The sequence below is a fragment of the Kryptolebias marmoratus genome, linkage group LG16, assembly GCF_001649575.2.
Source record: "Kryptolebias marmoratus isolate JLee-2015 linkage group LG16, ASM164957v2, whole genome shotgun sequence".
Classification (NCBI taxonomy): domain Eukaryota; kingdom Metazoa; phylum Chordata; class Actinopteri; order Cyprinodontiformes; family Rivulidae; genus Kryptolebias; species Kryptolebias marmoratus.
Genome location: NC_051445.1, coordinates 8,502,175 through 8,523,841, shown reverse-complemented (window position 1 = coordinate 8,523,841; position 21,667 = coordinate 8,502,175). Strand labels below are relative to the sequence as shown.

Sequence of the window (21,667 nt, the reverse complement as noted above, 5' to 3'; positions counted from 1 at the left end):
AAGAATAATGCTGCTGCTTCCTAATTACAAGCAAGAACACCATTCTCATTCTGTTTAAGAATTATAATGAGATTTCCTTCACCTTATTCAAATCTCAACACACAGAAGCAAACAATCCTATCCTGTTGTACAAACATTAAACATTTAAGGTAATAAATAACAAAACAAAAACAATGCAGCATTCTACGGTTTCACAGTAAACAAGAACATTGTTAAAAAAAAATTCTTTTGGTTGTTTGTTGCTGGGATTGAAAAACTATTTCTCTCCATCAGATAAATTATAGCAGTGCAAATAAAGAGAAGGCTACTTTGAGCACATATATTTTTATTTGTTTTAAGTGAGTCCAGATCAGTCATGACAACTGACTCACATGGTGCCATGTGTTCATTTAAGTGTCTGAAATCTATGTTTGATTACATGCCTCACACACATTTCTATTTACCCATAATCACTGGCAATGGTAATGTCAGAGCTTCACTAATTTTACATTAAGGTTAAGAGAAAACCATCGAAATAGAGAAAAGCAGCAGATCAGAACAGACTATAAATACCATTTTTAATTACAGTGTAAATCCAGACTTATTTCATGGTAAATTAAAAGACTCATTTATAATTTAAGATTAATTTTAATACACAATATGCCACTGCTTTTAAACAGCATCTTTAAAAATTGAGGGTGGTCTGCAGAAAACTGTTCACCAAAGTCTTTATTTTGAAGCTTCTCTAGACATTAGAAACACAACTAAAACACAACCAACAGCTTTAACTGATGTTTTCCCTGGTGTTTTCAGTGTTTTTAAATGAACAAGCATTGTGTTTTAAGGAAGCTTAAAAGTTAAAATCATTCAAGCATTGTTCCAAGAAACGCAGTGCATCAGGTCCGATTTGTCTCCATTAAAGTATCCTTCATGTGGTTCCCAAAGTTGGGGTTAGGACCTTACTTGGGATTTTAAATACAAAGTGTGGGCTCTTGAGAAAATCTGTGAACATTAAACTAATAGAATATTTAGTCTTAATTGTTACAAAGAAACAGAAAGGATGATTGAATGGCTTAAAAGCAAGATTGTATTCAGCTAAACAGTCAGGATCACGAGTCTTTGCAGCTTTTATTTTGTGGGTCCGAAGCAGAAAAAGGAAACACTGAATTAGACAACCAAAATGTCTCATTGATTTTTTTTTTGTTGCTTCCTTATTTGTTTTTGACTACTATGGGACAAAATAACCAAAGTCCAAATGGACCAAAGAAATCTGACCAAATTTTTCACAAAAAGTATCAAACTCATTGCCAACTTTTGAATCACGCTTGTTCGAAAGCCATTATGAAACATTTAATACCAAAGCAAAAGAAGAGTTGCAACACTTTGGCTTCCTGTTGTTGTAAAAGTAGCTATAATTAGGCTACATGAAAAAACAACAATGCTGCTGGACAATATTAACACAGTGTATGGAAATAACTTTATTGTTCTTTTTTTTTTGTCATTTTGGTGATCCTCTTTGGTCCTACAAACTTATGGCTTCCCTTTGTAGACCATTGGGGAAATAAAGTTGTTATAACATCCTTTCTGAACAGACTCCTCTCAGTCTGAGCTCCTTTTTGACCACATTCTCCCAATCGTTGAAGACTCTTTTTACGAAACAGTATTGAACACACACATCCTGAAGCCCACAGGACACTCATCTGCTCCGTAGGAACAACAGATGGTTCCCTTGTTCTCTGGGTATCACCTCGTCTAAGTCGTAATCGCGTGTGCGCATGCGCCCTGGAGTTGTGCGCTTCGTGAGGATTTCTCTTGTTCTGAGTGTGTCCGGAGTGCGTGGCTTCGTTTGTCATGCATCACTCATAGCTAGTTTGCTGGTAGGATATCCTGCAGTCAGGATGCTAAAAGCCGTGCGCGTGAGCGGGCTACGTGGCTCTTACTCGTGTGTGTGCGCGCGCGGGCGTGTATGGGTGTGTGCACGCGTGTGTGTGTGAAGGTCAGCTCGCCGGCGCAGTTTCTTTTCCTATTTCTCTTCCCTCTCGCGCAGGTTTTGATCTCTCAGCCGCGAGATCAAAGGCGCTCTCTGGCTATTAGTCAGCGCGAGCCATTGATCCCTCATCGATCCACGCGAGACACAGCCGCCCCGTGAACACCGCGCGAGGCTCCCAAAGCTCCTCCCGCGCGTCAGGAGAGAGCGAGAGGCAAAGTGAGGAGAGGAAGAAGGCAAAGAAGGGAGGTGCAGCGGTGTGTGTGTGTGTGTGTTTCTCCTCGCGCGGGCAGATCCAAACTCGAGCTTTTTCGTTGCCGCGGGACATGAAACAATGAGGCTCGAGCCGGTTTTAATAAAGCGCGCTTTCCCTCCTTTCAACTCTGGCGCGAGGCGGACGAGCCGGCAGCGGAGAGCGATCGATAATTAATGACGATGAATAATTTAACCCTATCGATTGATACTTTTTTTTTTCTTCATCCCTCCCCTCCTTATTTTCTTAAGGCCAGCGTTCCATATCATAGCCTACTAGAAGCGTTTCACGCGCTCAACATCCTCATCTCCACTCACCTTCTCTTCAACTTGTAGGAGTTCTTCACCTTTCATGAACATCTGAAAAAAACAAGTTCCTTTATTTATCAGGAGCCACAGCTCCTATTTATGAGCCCGGCTGGGGTCTGTACTTCGCCTGACTTCTTTCTATGAATGGAAAAGGTCTCAAAAAGGATAAGTTCGGTGATATGAACAACAGAACTTCGAAATCGTGTCCATACATGATACCAGACTAAGACTCCAGAATACAAGTAAAGTCCAAAAAGTCACACTGTTGCACACAAGGACTTCTTTTCCCCCCTCTTGGTCCCAATGAGTTGGCCAATAAATGTGCAATCATCTGAAAATAGTCCCTTAAGAAATTCACAGTTCAATTTAATCAAGCAAAAACATTTCCTTTTTCAAACAATTTTCCTACATGGTTAGAAAAATTAGATCTTAAAGTGACAAAACATAACTGTCCTCTTTCATTAAGCTTTCAGAGAAAAATGTCTCTACAATAATATACTTGTGAGGAAATAATTGTAGGGAGAAGTTTTGAGCCACCCCATTTCTTTTTTATTTTGCTCCCAAACAGCCATGCTTTGCTGAAATCTTCTCAAGTGATCCTGAGCAGAAACTTCTCCAAGCTTTCCATACATATTTAAGGTTTTCTTTAGGCGCTGGATACAGCTTTTTAGACATTTTCAGCCTCGTTTTTTTATTTATTTTCAGAGCAGCTTTTAACCCTGTAAGTATGTTATTTCAATGTTCAATGCTACACACATTTTCATTTACCAATAATCACCGGCACTAATTATGTCAGAGCTCTGTGGCATCACATTAAATACATCAAAACAAACGTGTATTTATGTGGGATAACAGAGCGGTGGTTAGAGCTGGTGCTTCATAGGAAGAAGGTTCACAGCCTGACGGTGGGCCTTCCTCTGTGGAGTTTGCTTGTTCTCCCCCTGCATGCCTGGGTTTCCACAGGGACTTCTGCTGTTGATCAAGTTCACTACAAAACATCACAGATAGTCTGTCTTCCGGGGAGCAAAATGTGAAGAAAATGAGGGATAACTAAAGACTTTTTCACAGAATGTAAGTTTTTAAGGCCTGGTATTTAAGCACATGTTCTTATCTGTATTCCCTATCGCTCGTTTCACCACTGAACACACAAAAGTGAAAAGAAAAGTGGTCAAAACAACAACCTGACAATCACCGGCAATCACTCCGCTGCTGCAGCCATGTATCTTTCAAAGAGAGTTTCACTGGGCGGCGTTGCGGCTGGGCTCTCCTGTCAGATGATAGCCTGACTCCGTGTGCTGGACTCAGGAGGAGCTCCGGCCCTGCAGTGTGCAGTAAAGCGTGCTCTGCGGGAGACCGTGGTGCTCCTCCGACGGTACATCTCGGTTAAACGCGCCAACGGTGCTGCACTGCTGCCTGTTCCGATTACACCAGCTGCACAGATTTCTCACCCTTTCATGGGACAGTGTGATTGGTGTATGGATCCAAGATACAAATGGATGATCCTGTCGAGGTTTAGCTTCTCAAAAAGTGGGTCTATGAGGATAAACCTGTGCAGAGCTCTTTGATTTCTACACTGTAAAAATAACATTCATACATTAAATTCTATTTAAAGGATAAAATGTTAAAAGTCGAACAAATGTCGAAATAATGCAAAGAGCAACTGAATCTAAAATTAAAACTATTTAGAGTTTATCACTTTTTGTGTTGGCTTATGTTAATTAGCAGTGGCAGCCATGTTGAACTGGAATTACTCCAAGAGTTATTCACTTAAAGATGTACATCCAATGTTTTCCTGAGAGTTTCATTAAAAAACATCCTGTGGGTCATGAGATATTTTGCTAACACAGACAAAGATGGGCAAAAGTAACTGTACATCACGTTTAACAGTCTAAGACACATACAGTGAGCAGAATTTTAGACTACTTTCTAATCAGAATTTGATTCAGTGTTGACTTTTTTTCTGCAGCATCTGGACAGTTTCTTTTCCCTTTCCCTTACCAGCCCCCTTCCTCCCCCACCTCCTCCTCTTCCTCCTCTTTCTTTCCTCCGTCTCCCCCCCTTCTCGTTCCTCCTCTCTCCTTCTTTCCATCTCCTGTAACAAACCCATAGCGGAGTTCCTCTGTTCTTCCACCCTGAGGCTGACCAGTGTGTCAGCGCTAACCAGGGAGAGGAACAGAGAGACGGGCAAAGACAGAGATAGCGGCGGAGAGGCGAGCTGAGAGGAACTGAGAGGGTTCAGTCGGGCCTTTTTTCAGGGGCAACCCAAAAAAAAAAAAAGAGGAAGATGAGACAAATGTACAGAGTCCGTTTCATCTTGTGGGAAAAGAAAGCAGGAGAGGCCAGACTCTTCATGCTCCTCGCAGTTTTCTATCTTTTTATATCGCCACCCGTCACTCTTTCCTTCTTTAGACAGCACTGGAGACATAATGTTGCCTGAATGTCAAGCTGCCCCCCCATCTCCCCTCCGCCCCAGTCACTCTGCAGAATTTCAACACATAGTTACAGTATATTCCTCACATGTTTCCTTCTTATTCTGTCAGCGGCCTACTAACCTTGGCTGCACAAGTACAGCAGCTCTGCTGAGGGACCCAAACATGCACACTGCTGAAACATGTCACCAGTGTCTGTCAGTCAACTAAAAGATTTAAAGGAAAAATCCTAAGGGCTACTTGGAATATTCACCCTTTCTTTATTGTTTTTAATTCCTGGCTGATCAGTTGATTGAGCAGAAATGTAATGTTGTCAGGAGCGGCAACACCACCAACCTGCACAGCCATTTTGGTCACTTAAATTTACAACAGAAACTATTCAAAAAAGCTTTCTAGAAATTACAAACATTGTCACTTTCAGGAAGAGTTGCAATGTTACAGTGAGCTGGCCGCAGAGGTGGTTAATTAAATCTAAGGACTCAAAAATATCAAATCTGGGTTTATACAGACCACTGTGGGACCATTTATAGGGCACATATATATATATATATATATATTTATACACAGAAATATTCAGTTTCATGTACAAACTTATTATAATAATTATAAAATTAGCTTTTTGTAGAAATAATAGCACAAACAACTTCTGATGGCTTTTGTCAGGAAGTCATTTTCTCAAACCAGTACAAACATTTCAACGATTTTTAGTGGCCTTAATTGGTTTCCCAAAACCTTTGCACTTGATCCCTTTTTCTTTATAACCTAATAGCATCAGGAAGACTGCATGATGAAGAACGACAACAAAAACTGGGGTGGTGATAACATTAAATGATCATTTGTTGTCAGATTTAAAATCTAACATTTTTCTTTTTATTTCATATTGAAGCTTTTTTTTTCACACCGGTGGTTTTACTCATTGCCAAACATTAATTACAAAATAAAAGTTTCTCAGATTAAGTTAGAAAATGTTGTCCTTTTACATCTGTGTCCTAAAATAACCTCTCCACTTATGCACTACTTGTCAGTTTTCATAAAGTCACTTTACTGCACAGAGAATAGCAATTGTTTATCAAATTTTGGATCTTCTTCTCATTTCATTTTTCATTATTAATATCTACAAATATGGATATATTAGATGAACGCATTTTGAGCACAGTAGAAACCCTTGATCTTACATGTGCCTTTGCGTTGTTATTTTGTTCTAAAGACGCTGAATTAAAAAAAAGTCACAAACAGCCATCGCACTCTCTTAAGTTGAATTATCAAAAGCATCTGACTCATCAGCACACTCGAGAGTTTCTTTTTTTTTCCAGCAGTAATGATCCATTTGTTCGAGAGAGCGCAGCCTTCACAACGTGGTGGAGCACAGTCAAGGTTTGCTTTGAGCAGTGATTGTGTGGTTTTTTTTGTCAAAGTGTAACTATCTACAGTAACTTTAAAGCCCTTTTGTGTGTTTTGTCACCCTCCTAACTATGTGATCCATCATCTGCGCTGGGTTTTATCTGTGACCTTTTGTGAAGAAGAGGTCCTTTGTTGGGACTGTTGTTTCCACAGCCACTCTGTGGAAAAAAAATGCATTTGTAGGGTTTTTTTTTTGTCTACCTACATCTCTTCTCCCAATCAGCACACCAGCATTTTCAGTAAACAAAGTACGTTCTCACTTTCCACTCGGTGAGATGTGTGTTAGTGTGTCAATATTGATTCAGTCAATATCTATGGGCTCCATGTCTTATTTTGTGTGCTGCTTCTCCGTGTGTGTGTGTGAGACAACTACCTGAATAGTTGCACATTTTTGCCAAATCTGTTTGAGACCGTACAAGCCGCTGCAATCTGTGAGGGTTTGCATCTGACAGCCTGTGCATGCAAGACTTAGTGTGTGTGTGTGTGTGTGTGTGTGTGTGTGTGAGTGAGTGAGTGTGTGTGCATACGAGGAACTGTATTCCCTCGGCTGCTAGTTATAATGTTTCTGGGGGTGATGGGGGGAACTTGAAAGCCCTGTGCTGCCCAAATCAAAACTAACAAGGAAATGATGGGGGCTCCTTTATCTCCTCTCTGGCCTGGGGGGCCGAGGGGGGCAAGAACAGGAGACTGGGCATGGAGAAAAAGAGAGAGAGAGAAAAAAAAGAACAGAAGAGGAGAGGGAGAGAGGTAGAGATGGAGTGGAGGAGGGAGAAGGAAGGGGAGGGAGGGAGGAGAGCAGGCTGGCTTCCTCTTTGATTTGTAAAAAATGCATTACCTCCGAAATCAAACGGAAAATTACTGCGCCAAAGCAAAACACACAGAGTAGGAGAGAAAAGGAGATGGGTGGGGCAACGAGGTAAGGGGGATAGGTGTGTGTGAGTGCGAGGAAGGAGGTGGGAAACAGGAAAGGAGGAGTCACCTGTATGGATAAGCTGCTGGGTAGGGGAAAAAGGGTGGAGGGGTATAGATTGGAGGTGGTGCGTAAGCGGTATGAAAGGTAACTAAAGAGACCCTGACTGATCGGAGCACATATTTATTGTCCTCAGAGGAGACGAGTCTATACATGCTCTGGACCATGTGAATATGGCAAATGAAAGCGATGATGCAGTATTGATGACCTGGAGCCCACAGGGATGAGGAAACTTATAGATTACTACCCCCAACACAAAGAATCTCTCATATTTTTAAACATCAGTCATTGCAAGAGCTTTCATTCAAACAGGAAGACATGTCAAGATATTAACTGAAGGTTTTGAAATGATTTATAATTATGCAAAGGCTAATGCAGAATTTGGCATTTCGTTAGCATAGTGTTGTGATGCTGAAGGCTTGTGAAGATATCGCTGTTATTTGATCACTTGGGAACACAAGAGCAAGCAGGGGCACACATGGAAGAGAGGAAAAAAAATAATAACATGAATGATAAGATAAAAAAAAAACAACTAAGAGTGAGATAGGTTGGATGCCTGCTCTATAAATCTGTGGACAAAGAGAGCAGCTTGGAAACAAGGAGGATGAAGAGCAAAGGCTAGAAACAGGGTGAGATTGATGCTCAGGGACTGATAGAAAGAGAGAGGGGGGTCGGAGAGTGAGAAGTGCCTGGAGTTAGCAATAATAATTTATACAAACACACCTTAATCATTCACGTTCCATTTCAATGCTGGAGGGAAAATCCAAAATTCACAGAGCATAATTAAGTAGAGGCAGGGAGCGAAGAGACAGATAGAGAGGCCAACGTTGAAGTGGAGCAGCAGGTTCATCGCTTCCATCTGAGCTTTGTAAAACAAGCCTGATGAAAGTGCAACATCCAAACCAGACCCCGTCTTCTGCAGAATACCAAAACCTCCTCACCGCCGCCTGTCTGCAAATGTCTGAATGCATTTATTTAACAGATGTTTTAATTTTAGCCTCTAATTTACAAATCAGCCCAGCTCTCCTTTACCCAGAAACACGCATGATTGAGCAAAAGTCTCTGAGGACGATGTTAGTGACAAAAACTGAAGGGTGTTGTTTTGTTTTTGAATTTTTTTTGCAAGTGCAAATTTGTCTGTAAAAACAAATGACTTAAATGACAAAAAAATTAAAATGATCTTATTTTTTACAGTGATGACATTTTGCTCTCATTTGATGAAATCTGATCCGAACTTTCAGATGTTAAAAAACTACAGTTAAAATATAAGAACAATTATACATATTAGGTATATGGGATGGGAAATATAGTTAAAACACTGTCTATTTGTAAATATAACAGTGTTTTCCATTGAGTATAATGCTCATAGCCAAATGAAACAAGTGCAGCAGAGTTTCCTTGCAGAACAAGTTCTTACACTTTTACTGTTTGTGTTCTTTTACCAAACACACATCATTAAGCTGGATCTTTGAAATAAATTAAATAAATATAGTTGTTGCCCTCATAATATAACCACACAAACACCACATGTGAAATCATGTTAAATAACATGTGACATACAGTATGTGAAACATGTTTTGCACGTTTCCCATGTGAATTTTGAACAAAAACACATGAACTTCACGTTTCCTGTCATCACCTGCGAACATGTGTCAATTCAATATTCGAAACAGGTTTTGCACGTTTCTTGTGTGATTTTGGAACATTTTGACCATGTTATCACATGTGGAAAACATCAAATTCAAATTGAGTTTTTTTTTCTGTCAAGAACATGTTTTTATTTTATTTTTTTTAAAGATAGGGGACATGTCTCCTGCCTCTGTTAAAACAGCTCACACAGTAAATCAATGAAAAGCACAGAGGCAGTAATATGAATTTTCAACTTTGTCTAAATCTAAAAAGGGGGTTCCAGGGGAGCTTAAAGTGGCTACAAAACAAACTTTTATAGGAGATACAATTTTGGAATAATTGGTCCACAGTATCATATTAAAATCCATTTAACTTGTCTTTTGTGCACACTTTGTTGCACTTCCTCTGTTATTGTGTTTTAATCTGACCTGAAAGGCATCTTTATTTATCATCTATTTGCTCCAGTGTTTGTTTTTCAGGCTTAGGTTTCCCATTCATTTTACAATTTGACTCCAGCATGGTTTTGTAACTGTTTGCATTAAAATAAATTTGAAACTATGACCTTGAATTCATCATAAACTTTCGATGGACCAGCTCCCTCGGTTCATCTCTGTATCATAAAAGTTCATTAAACCTAACGTGTTTGACTTAATGTGTAAAGTATTTTTCCAAAACCTCTACAAATAACTCACCGAACCATGATGTATATTTAAAATGGTTTTCAGAAGTCTGTGTAATTCCTCCTGTTAGAAACGCACTATAGGGATGTCCCGCACATTGCATCAGCCTCAGCCTCAGGTGGCTACACAAGATCACATCCATCAAACACCTTATCTCCACCACAGACATATGAAACATAACCTTGCTATATTTCACATCGATTTAAAGTATCGTTTTGAACTCGACCTTTACGCAATATCTCAGTTTTCAGCAAAGTTTACACCCTTCGACTTCAGCTAACTGAAAGAAACTTAGTTAACTTTGACTTGGCTGAATAATGGTTTATCAGATGTTCTGTTGTGTTCCTGTACTTCCAGTTGCTGAAGTCTAATATGCATCTCACATGTGTTGCTTCAGGTGCTGTGGAGGCATGGACTGCAACTGCGTCAGTGATCTGCTGCTCCCCCCTGTGCCTGCCCTCTGGACACCAGGTCAGAACCATCATTATTAGATGACTTTAAACAATACTTTGTATTAATTCTACCTGTTGCATCAAACCTGCTTGAAGTTTTTACTTTAAACATTTACAGAATCTCAAATTTTCATTCAAGGAAAAATATATCCAAAATAAAAGCATGGCTTGCCTTGAATGAATGCATATCGTGCACTGCCTTTCAGGTTTACACTAAGATCCTCTTAATGTCATGCACAATCACACAGTCAGAGTATGTGTTGTGAGTTATTCTTCGCTACAACCACTTCCTTTTAGCTCAATATATGAAAGATTGACTGCATTATATCAGTTTAGATTTACATCCAATGATTCATTTCAATCTGTTCAGTGGTTTATGAGATATTTTGCTAACAGACAGACAGACTGCAAATGGTTAAAGGCAAAACTTTAAATAACGATTTTGCACAATCTATTTGTGCTCAAAATATGTTTTGGGATCAGTCTCAAAAAACACTACTTTCTGACTGCTTGACTACTTTCTGCAAGTTTCATCAAGATTCACCAAGGGAATCATGAGAAATTTTGTCAACAGACACAAACACACACACAGACAAAGGCAAATACACAATTCTGATGATAAAAAGTAAGTTCTAGTTTTATTAAAAAGCATCGCCATCATTATTGAAATTATGCCAAAGTTTATTCTAAATATTATTGTGTGTAAATCATCCATTTACACACAAGCAAACAATAATTGGCTCTACATCTCGTGTCTTTACGAAGCCGATTAGAGTCAGATTTTATATGGGCTGAGTCACACAGCTACCTAGCTCTGTGTATGAGGCACATACAGTTGGCTTTTAAAATTCAGACCCAAGCAGCATCAACCATATCTCCCCCAGCGAGCTGTCATCATCCCCCTGACCAATCTGTTGAGGCTAGAGGGCATTAGCACAGACTAACATTGCTCAAGGCACGTGCTGTGATATTAAACACATCATCCCTCAAGTCCATCACTCATCAGTCATCCAGACAGCAATCCCCCCCTAGCGAGCAGCAGGACAAACGACAGGCCTTAACCTCACCCCCCTCCTCTCTTCTCGCGCTTCACCAGGGTTCGCCTTCCCGGACTGGGCCTACAAGCCCGAGTCGAGCCCGGGCTCCAGGCAGATCCAGCTGTGGCACTTCATCCTGGAGCTGCTGCAGAAGGAGGAGTATCAGGGCGTGATCGCCTGGCAGGGGGACTACGGGGAGTTCGTCATCAAGGACCCAGACGAGGTGGCACGGCTGTGGGGCATAAGGAAGTGCAAACCTCACATGAACTACGACAAGCTGAGCAGGGCTCTGAGGTACGTATGGATCAGATAAGTCACAGTGTTTATCACGTCCCAGTTTGGATTATTTGTTTACTCATGCTGGGGTTTAATCCTCACCTAACATCTCCCGTCTTTTCATGTTGGTAAAAATGGAAAGATGAAGGTGAGTCTTTTCCAGGGGAACGTCAATACCCTCAATTTCTGCTTATCTGTTGACATCCTTATGGAAAGTTCACCACTGAGCTGCCAAATAAAAAATTCAATAGGGATTTGGAAATTAAGCCTCAATGTAAGATTGCTTCTCCCGAATTGAGAAAGTGTTCAGCAGCAAACTTTTGGAAGATGAATATATCCAACACATGGTATACATTCAGCAGCGTACACCCCCAAAATACTCTCACAATTTTATTATGCAAATTCCCACCATCCTGACGCCCCCCCTCCCTCTGCTTTCCTTTGGCCTCTCGTTAATGGGGGCTGTCGTCAGAGTCTAATTGTTATGAATTGGCTGGGGCCACAATTAGCCTTCTTAATTAGCCTCACTTAATTGCTCAATTAGGGGCCAAGGCACAATTGCCATGCAAAGCAAAACATGTACACATCACTGCGCTGGGTTCAGCCACCGTGAATACATGCTGATATGAACATTCTGCTGTGTTTGCTGATATAGTGCATAATGAGGAACTGCTCGCCAGTGGTTAATGCTGAGGTTGTGTAACGCTTTCTCACTCCGGAACAAAAGAAAAGCAGAGAGAATTTTCTTTGAGATTTGTTTGTTTCTCACTGTGACACATCTGTGGCTCCTCCCACCCCCCACCCCCNCCCCACGCTGCTCCCGCCTGAGCTCTCAGCTCCTTTACCTGAACCAGATGGCTCTGGGATTTTTTTTATTTTTTCCCCCTTCCCTACCGCCGATCCACCCGGCATCCTGGCAGACTATACTCTGTGACACCTCTGTGGGTGGGAAAGGAAACTGGCATGACGACAGCTTGACATGCCCAGCGGGAGACACCGAAGGTCGTCACCATGGAGACCACTGTTGTTGTACCACCTCCCTGTAAATGTGTCGCATGGCTGGGAATGGCAACAGCTTTTTGGTGCCGTTTGAGAGTTTCAGAGAGCAAACTGCTGCTAATTGTCGAACTAAACCTTCAAATGAAAAGTGTTTTTTTTTTCTAAATTATCTGTTTTATCCTTCAATCATAACAACTTAATGCTCTATTTAACCTATCTACTGGATAAAATGCATTTTACTTTTGTACAAAAACATTTGTTTTGCCTTTTTTAAAGTAATATTTTTGGATAACCTTCTTGTTATTCCAAAGCTCCTATCATATGTGCTCATGCTACCCACATTATTTATTTTAAATAAGAAATTGTCTAGTGCTCAGTGAAAGAAAATTGTTATTCTGTATGTTAGGAGTTCAAAAAAATTTAACTTTTGGTTTTATTTTTCCACCCGTTAATGACTGAATCAGATTTTCCTTAAAAAAAACAACACGCTGTATCGAATAAAAGCAGTGAGGCGTAAATTGATTTGAGAAGAGAGGAGATGAATAAAAACAGTGGGAAATCAGCATAGCTCTTTGCCTCACAGCACTGAAGTTGTTTTCTTCTCTTACAGTGAGCAAACACAAAACCTTGATGCGAGCATTAAATTAATCCTTCCCTGCCCTTTTCCTTTTTCCTTTATCCTTTACCACCTCTCTCCATCCCTCCATCGATACCCTCTCTTCCTTCCCTTTGTGCAGGTATTACTACAACAAGCGGATTTTGCACAAAACAAAAGGGAAGCGCTTCACATACAAGTTTAACTTCAGCAAGGTGGTGCTGGTGAACTACCCCATCCTGGACATGGCCAACTCTCCCTTCTTTCTGGCCCAGAATCACTTTAACGGGGGCTCCGCCACGCCAGACTGCAGCCCAGAGGTACGAACGGTAGGATGAGGTTTGGGAAAGGGTCTACTCATGTCTGTTAGTTTTTATCACATATATGAATGCATATGATCCAGTTCTGTAAAAATGAGATGCTCAAATCTAAATGATCTTATCATTACACAGGAATAGAAAGAAATTAATTCTGATACAAAAAGCAAACCAGTAAAACACAGTGTAACACTTTACTGCGCTCTTTTTTTCTATTTTTTATTTGCAACAATTTCATTCAGGTTACTGAAATCCACTTTACCGCTGTGATATTTTTGTTGTTATATTTCTCAGACCCCTCTTGTAAATTCCCATTTTTACAAGAGAATGGTACGACTCATCATAGCCATCTTTTATTTATTGTATCTGATTGTTGTCATAATGGCTTACAGTTCACTTTGCCCTGAGAGATTGTAACATTTTTACAGAGGTAAATTGTTTCATAGCACAGAATACACGCAGCAAGAACAGAAATTTTAATATGGAAAGAAAAATATTTGTATATCTTATAAATTCTGAAGAAATTGGAGAAAAATCAAGTAAATGTTAAAAATTCTACTTTAAATTCTAAAGCTGTCAGATAAACTGTCCAAGAGGAGTTTATTTTAGACCTGAATGTGTGTTTTGCTGTCCACATATTTTCATCTAATGTGCGAGAACATGCAGCTAACTTAAGGGTACAGTGTGAAGGGAGAATCATTCGTCATTTGTCTGTGCCATCCTTAAGATGGGATAAGAAGATTGAGGTTCTGAAGGAGACCAAGAGGGAGGGACGGTCTTAAAACAAAAGAAAATCTTATCCCCCCCCCCCTTTCCTTCTCTCATCCCTGTCTCCGATGGTGTATCCATCTGTCATTGATTGAAAATGAAAGAAACAGAAAGCAAAGGGGTCGTGTCAGATCAGATCAATAGCGGGTCATTAATGCGGTTTGTTAAGCAACGCAGCTCTCGCAAGCTTGGAAGTACAGTCTCAACTTTCAAACTTATAAGGGCTGCGGGGGTGACAGATACTATTGATCCACAGCCATGCGAAGGGAGAAAAAAAAAATCCCACCTTTGTCCCTTTGATTCTCAAGGTTTGACTGTTGCTCTTACTTTAACTCGTCTCCCAGTTCGTCACATATTTTAAACAGAAAATACAGCCACGAGCACACGCAGCTGCCCTACTTTCTGAACAGTTGTCAGTCTATCACGTCCCACTCCTATTTGTCCTACGTTCCTTTCATCTGGCCCACAATCCCTCTTTCTTCATGTCAGTTCTTCTTTGTGCCCACAATCTTAATCTCTGGTCTCCATTTGACTCTGTACTTTTCCTGCCTTTGAGTCTCTGAGCCTCTTCGTCCTTCTACCTCCCTTTTTGTCCTATGGCTTCCCTTTTATCCTGACCTTGCTGCGACTGTGTGACTGTTTGCATCCCGCTTTGCAGGGTGCCGTCAACATGTGACTTTACCCTTTGTGCTACATACGTGCTTTTGTCGACCAAATTAATTAGTTTTGATCTTTCTCTTCTCTTCTCTGCCACTCAGGCCATACAGTCCTTGTTTCCCCGTTTGCCAGATACCGCCAGAGGAACGTCTCTGTTTGATCGAGGCTCTGCAGCACCGGGACCCGAAGGAGACAAACTGAGACTGGACACATTCCCCTTCCTCAGTTCAGGTGAGCCGAAGGGATGAAAGAAGTTTGTACCTCCAATCCCTCAGCATCTCAAGAGGTGTGAGGAGGACAAAAATGCTTTATGCTGAGGTTGTTTTGTCCAAAAACAGACTTTTTAACAGAAGTAGGAGGCGGATGAAGAGGGAAAGGAGGAGAGCAGAGACAGGAATGAGGATATGGGGAGGCATGAACATTTATTGTTAAAGGAAATAAGAAAGAAAACTGTCCCACAGTAGCCTGCAGTGAGGCTGCACTTCAGGTGAGAGAAACCAGGTTAGCTTGTGAATTATGCAGGCGAGCAGCGGTAAGAAACAAGTTGAAGGCTGGAGAATTCATCCACCTTTTTGGCATGATTGTTCACATTTGTCCTCCTCTATCTCAGCACACGTGCATCAGCGAGCACAGTGTGGAAGTGCACTCGACTGCCAGAGCCCCTTATGCCCGTATCTCTGCATCAGAATGCACACAAATCTGCAGAGCTCGAGTAAAGCAGATGCACACACAGACACACACACATGCACCTCTCCCCCCCTCCTCCCCACTCTGTTTGTCCTCAGGTCCTATTCCCCCCTTCTTCCCTTCTCACCCTCCTCTCCCCTCCCATGTGTCCCTGCTGTCCTAATCCCTTCCCAGGCAGGAAGGCCCTAATTGAGGGTGCAGGCTTCAGTTTGTGGCCTGTGGGCGCCCATTACTGTGTTTTCATAAGCAAGTGAGGCCTGCCTGACTGATTCAATATTCATGTGTCTGCCAGCTACTCCTGGCCCAGCACGCAGAGACTTCAGCGCTGTCAAATTAGCCCTGCATAGTAAATAACAGAGCGAAAGAGGGAAGGAGTGAGACCGGGAGAGGTGGAGGCTGCAGCAGAGACAGAATCTCTAAGTCGGTTGTCATTTGGAAGGAAGTCGAGTTGGTTTAGAGGCAATTCTTTTGTTTGTTCATTAAATTTGGATTTCAGCATCACCTCAGATTTACCCCTATTTTATGTTATGCGCTGATGCTTACAAATTAAAATGCAGGGCAATTTTTGATTTGCCTAAATGAAAGGGTTTGCTTAACCTAAAATGATGCCTTGGCATAAGATTAACATTATTTCCCAACAAGGTTTGTGTACTGTTAAAATGTCCCATAAAATTTTAATCTTAATGTCTTCAAATATTTTTTTTTTTCCAACACAGAAATGATTAGTTGTAAATTTAAACTTAATCTCTTTTTACTGCGGTGCAGAATCTTTGTGGTCACATCTGTGTTGCAGCAATGTGAACACAGTTCTGGCATGCATAAATGAACCATCAGGTTTTTGTGTTGAAAGCAACTGTGCCAGAATTAGCCCCTGTGGCTCCTGATTAGAATTGCAAATATTGACTATAATTAGTGAACACTCTTGGATCTTGTATGTCAGGAAACCTTTGCCCCCTCTGAGAGTTAACCTCCATCTCTGGATCTTCTCTCTCCTGCAGGTACCCCATGCTACTCCAAGCCCCCGTCCCTGCTGGGCCCGTACCCTCGCAACCCACCCTTTGACTACCCCTGGGGCTTCAACCCCTACCTCCCAGGGGCCTTCTCTCTGAATAACTGCCCCAAACTGCCCCCTGGCTCCCTCTACCCCTCCCAGTTTTACCCCAACCCTTTGCAGAGCAGCCTATCCCAGCTGCCTCACCCCTTCTCCTCACTGCTCCCCCCTGGGGAGGCTGGTGGAGGTGAGCGGGGGCAAACCGGTGGAACGAACGGCACGGCGGGTGGTCAGCCAGCCCGGCTCTGCCTGCCGCCCTACCCAGGCAGCCTGACGATGGGTCGGACAGATATCGGGAACGGGGCGGCTCTGGGGGAAAGGGAAAGGGTGGAGGCCAACCCCCCCGGCACAGGGCTAAGTCTGGGGCTGGGAGCCGTCAGCCTCGGGGCCGGGACAGGGACTGGCCAGCAGAGCCCCTCAGAGAGGAGAGGGGGCGTGAAGCAGGACCCGGAGTCAGACTCAGACCTGGAGATAACGGATCTGAGCGACTGCAGCTCAGAAAATGAGAATGAGCACGAATTTAGCATCGGGAAGGAGTCCGGCCTGGTGAACCGACCACAGCTCATGTTGGATGGAAAGAAGGGGAGCCTGCTGCCCCCTATCTCCTCGCTCCCCCCACCGGTGTCCCCCCATCCCCTGAAGAGCCTGATGCCCATTACTCCTCCGCCCCCATCCCTTCCTTCATCGCTTTCCCCTTCCATGGCTCTGCATGACAGACACAGGGAGGCAGAGACTCTGAAAATGATCCACAGCTAAGACTTTTTCTGATGCGTCCACCATCTCACCAGTCTGCACTCTGAGAACTCTCTTCTTCTCTCCTGACATTTGTGATGCACCTTTTCTGCTTTAAATGATCTCATTTTCTCTCACTCAAGATGAACATTTTTCCCAAGAAAAGCACTTCTACTTTTGAAACTGTTTCCCTGTTTGCTTGCCAACATTTATAAAACACCTGTCTCGTCCATTTTACAATTCGTTGGATAATCAATATTTAAGGTGTCAGTTGTCTGAATCACCACCTTTCCTTTTCTTATAATTTTTTTTTTTTTTTTTCAAACTAAATGTTTGTCTTAACTGAATAGCAGAACTCTTTAATTTGCTGTCAGCGGCTGAGCTTAGAGAGAGTACAACGAGGTGATAATTTACAACAAAACAATGAAAACATAAATAAACATGAACAAAAATCATCATTACTAAAAGAAAAGACAAGTAAAGCTCAGACTGGTCCAATTTTACTCATATTTGTTGTAATTCTTCAGATTTAAATCATTTAAATAGCTTTAGAAAAACAGCTTTTGACAGATTGTCAAATACTGCCACCTAGTGGTCATTTCAATCATCGCCTCAGTCAAATACTCTCATCTTTGCAATCCTCTAAAACTGCTTCTCCTAAGCCATTTTTTTCAATGTAAGCATTGATTTATTGAATCTTTGTTCATTTAAATGCTAAACATTCACATTTTTATTAGTTTTAATTGCATCAGTTTATGTTTTTTGTGGTATTTTTTAAAAGGAAAGAAAAAGAGAGACGAGGAAGCTGGACCAATTTTGAATTTGTATGAATATTTCTGTGTAGATATTTTAATATGATGTACATGACATTTAATTATTATTCACTATGATAAGATGAAGCTGTATTGTTGTGATTTAATTTAGTATTTAAACATGTTGGGAGATTATAAGTCTAGGTGTATCAGAGTTTAAATTATTAATGAAAGAACATCTGCAATCTGAAGGTTTTTTTTTTTATTTACATAATGTGGACAAAGTTCATTCTGAGAATTGTCTTTGATTAAATTAACCCTGGTTAGATTTGCCCTTTGATCATTTTTCATCAAATGCCCGGTGAACAAACCTTTCTTTCTAAAAAGATGCTGATAAACTTATTTTTCTTGTTAGCATTCATCCAGTGTAACCATACTGTAATTAGCCAAATGTGAATATTACTGGTCTTTGCATTTTGATTTTTAAATCCTCCCCTTAAAACCAGTTTTGATTACTTTTGAACCAATGCGTTTCGTCACTGCTGCCAGCAGCAACATTGCAATTTGATTTGCTGTAAGATGTTAAAGAGCGGGGGGGAATATTTGAAAAAATCAGTTCATTTTTTTTGCTCTCTGCCAGTTTAATGAGACGCCTTTTTTCTACAGCTCACCGAGTGAACTCTGTTGTGCAGTTTTCAGGTTTTGCAGACTTTGGTTCGTGGAACGGTGGTGGTTTTTTGAGGATCACTTGTGAAAGCTCTATTGTAAACTTATTGTAAAGCTCTATGTTTGTTGAGTTGTTTACAGGAAAGCTCAGCAGTCACTCACGTGTGAAGTTTCCCACTAACACTGTAAATACTCTTTCCTTTTCTGTATGTGAGTGTGCACATCCAACACTGAGGGTGCAGCGAGTTTACCTGTCATTTCTCTTTATTTTACTGTACAGAGGAAAAATGGAAAGTGCAAAATGAAGAAAAGATTATTACCTTCAAAAGCAATAAATAATATTCTGGATAGTGGCTGTTGTTGAGTTTGTTGGATGAATTCATGATGTGAGAGCTACAAAAAGCTCAGCACTGGGGTCAGCTGTTAACCTTTCTGCAGTTTTAGTATGATGTTTGAAAATCAATACACTTACATAATCAGTTAATCTTATACAATTTATAATTTGCTATAATTGAACATCTGAAATTTGAACATCTGCTGAATTTCAGTTTGGGTTGTTATATTTGTTAACTTTCGGCTACATTTTGAATTTTTGCCATCAGATCAGGAGTATTCAGAATGGTTTGGACAGTGTTAAACCAAATTGACACAAATAAATATTTTACAGTAGCTTCCATTCGTAACAAAATAGCATATGTCAGCAATTAAAAGTTGAATGATTTCACAGCACGCTTCTGGATTACTAATAAAAGATGTTCCCCACAATTAAAGCTGTAAATGTTGAATAATTCAATGAAAGAAAATTCCAGTTTCATCCATCTGGATGAAGCTGAAAAAGCTAAACAGCAACAACAAAAAACACCCACAGTGCACATTTATTTTTAAAAGCTTCTTTTCTTTAGCTGCGCTTCTGCTCCAAATTGTGCGTTCAAGTCATTATTTTCCTGCTTTGCTGTTCGGACACAAAACGCCTCTTTTATTATTATAATTACAATCAACTTTACTGAAGATTTCCATTAAATATTTTAAGACCAATCTTGAGACACAGTCTCAGGCATTTTATTTACACATTCAAACCATTGTTATGTCTAACATCTGGTTTACCTGATTTACTTTGTCTTCTATTATATTGTCAACGTTTTCAGGTTTATGATAAAGAGCCAAGAAATATGAGTTTACTTAGGAAACGTGAAAACAGTTAAATTCTTTTCTGTTCTATCCGTGTCTTATGCAAAATACTCTATTTTCAAGACTGCAAAATTAAACAATGACAGTTTTAAATAATTATTTAAATGATAAAAAAGCTCCTTTGATGGCTTCTCACACCTCACCTAAAATAGGAACAAGTGACACGTCAGCGTGAGGCGAAACCGTCTCGTGATTCTTTGAGACATTATTGTTCTGACTGATAAAATCTGCACTTTTCACAAAGAGAACGACAACATTCTGACATTAAGCTCTTAAGCACCAGCTGATTCTTAAAAGGTTCCAGTTCAAATGATCAGATTAAAAAAATAAACTAATGATAAGTAATATATCATATTTTGTCTGTACATCCTTCAGGAACACGTGTTGTGCTTTCATATATTTTTATTTCCTGAACTGACAGATGGATGTTTGACTCTTCTTAGAAATACAAAATGTTCTCTGGAAATTATGAATAAAAGAAAAGCATACAGTTTGTGTTCGCTCTCAGATGTAAACTGAAACACTGAGGTTTTAAACCCAACCTTGTTTTGTTTTACAACTAAACAATGGACAGCAACTTGAAGTGAAACAGATATTGAACTCAGAGGTTTGAACTGGAGAAAAAAAAAGGTACAAAAATCTGAGTTTACTTTATCACTTCTTTTCCTGCTACTTTCTTACTTCTTGCACTCGGAGGTGAATCCTCCCATTTGCACACAAAAATAAAATAAACGTAATAAACTGCGGAACACTTAAGTAAAACTGAAATTAATGATTTATTTTAGAGTTATATACCGTAACAGAAAATATTTAACATCAACAACTGGCTCAGAGCAGCTGTAAGAGCAGTTCTGGCACTTTTAAGTTTGTACAAACCAGTAAATCAGTCCCCAAAAAACAAGAAAAATCTGCAGTTTTAGTCAAAATTTAAAAAAAAAAGCTTCTATCATAAATCCTGTGTAATAATCCAACTATAAAAAAGAATATATATATATATATTTGCAAGGGTGTACTAATTTAAATAAAACTTTTACTGAATAACTTGTTGCTTTGTTTAATGTAAAAAGCATTTTCAACACTTTACAGCTTTAATTCACTTTAAACTAGTATTGACATGACAGGCCAGGTTAAACAAACAAACAAAAAAAGTGTTTTTCTGTATTTTAATTTTAAAATCACTGAAATCAGAGTGTGCAACACATTTAAAGAACAACAACCAAAAACACTTTTTTTTAAAGAGCATTTTTAGGAGTTCAGGAGGACTGTCCAGAAAGCGCTGGGATTCTTTCAAATATTTCTTCAGTTTGAAGTTTTTGTTTTGCTTTTTTAAGAACTGCAGACATTTAAAATCTATTATTATCTGTCTTCCTTTTTTCCTGCACATGTAGCAGCTCGGTTACGGTTTTAACTGCCTGATTTATCTGTAAAACAGCACTTTTTTCACAGCTGCATTTGTATTTTTTTTATGTACTTATATTCAACTGTTTAAGTTTGCAGTACAATGTAAACTGAATGAGTCGTGACGCTATTTGTCCACAGGGTGGCGCTAAAAACACGCAATCAGCAGGAATACCTGAACAAGAAAAGGAGTGAATTTGGGGATTAGGGCGCTGAACTTTGTAAACATCTGTTCAAACATCCACAAAGAGCATTTGAGACTTGATCTAACATGATTAACTTATTTTTAGCACATTTAAATTAACTCTTAAGTGAAGCAGAATGCTTTGCGTTATGAGCAATAAATAAATAAACTATTGCAATTACTAAATATATTAAACACAGGATTGTTGGTATTATCAGTGGATGTTTTATGTATATTTTGATGAGCTGCGTTTAAAGAGAAAACAAATGATA

General features: G+C 40.1%; 1 protein-coding gene across 3 annotated transcripts in view; it reads left to right on the top strand.

Annotated features, from left to right (window-relative positions):
• erfl1 (Ets2 repressor factor like 1) overlaps window positions 1-18,966 on the top strand; it is a 51,319-nt gene extending 32,353 nt beyond the window's left edge. For 2 of the 3 annotated variants that reach the window (XM_037980100.1, XM_017415294.3), the window contains exons 3-7: window positions 10,034-10,107; window positions 11,185-11,419; window positions 13,138-13,324; window positions 14,839-14,968; window positions 16,423-18,966. In XM_037980100.1, coding sequence (XP_037836028.1) covers window positions 10,047-10,107; window positions 11,185-11,419; window positions 13,138-13,324; window positions 14,839-14,968; window positions 16,423-17,231 — 1,422 coding nt within the window. In that variant the 5' untranslated portion in view covers window positions 10,034-10,046 and the 3' untranslated portion in view covers window positions 17,232-18,966. The remainder of the gene's footprint in view (window positions 1-10,033; window positions 10,108-11,184; window positions 11,420-13,137; window positions 13,325-14,838; window positions 14,969-16,422) is intronic. The other variant, XM_017415296.3, reaches the window with a different exon arrangement.
• The last annotated feature ends 2,701 nt before the right edge of the window (window positions 18,967-21,667 follow it).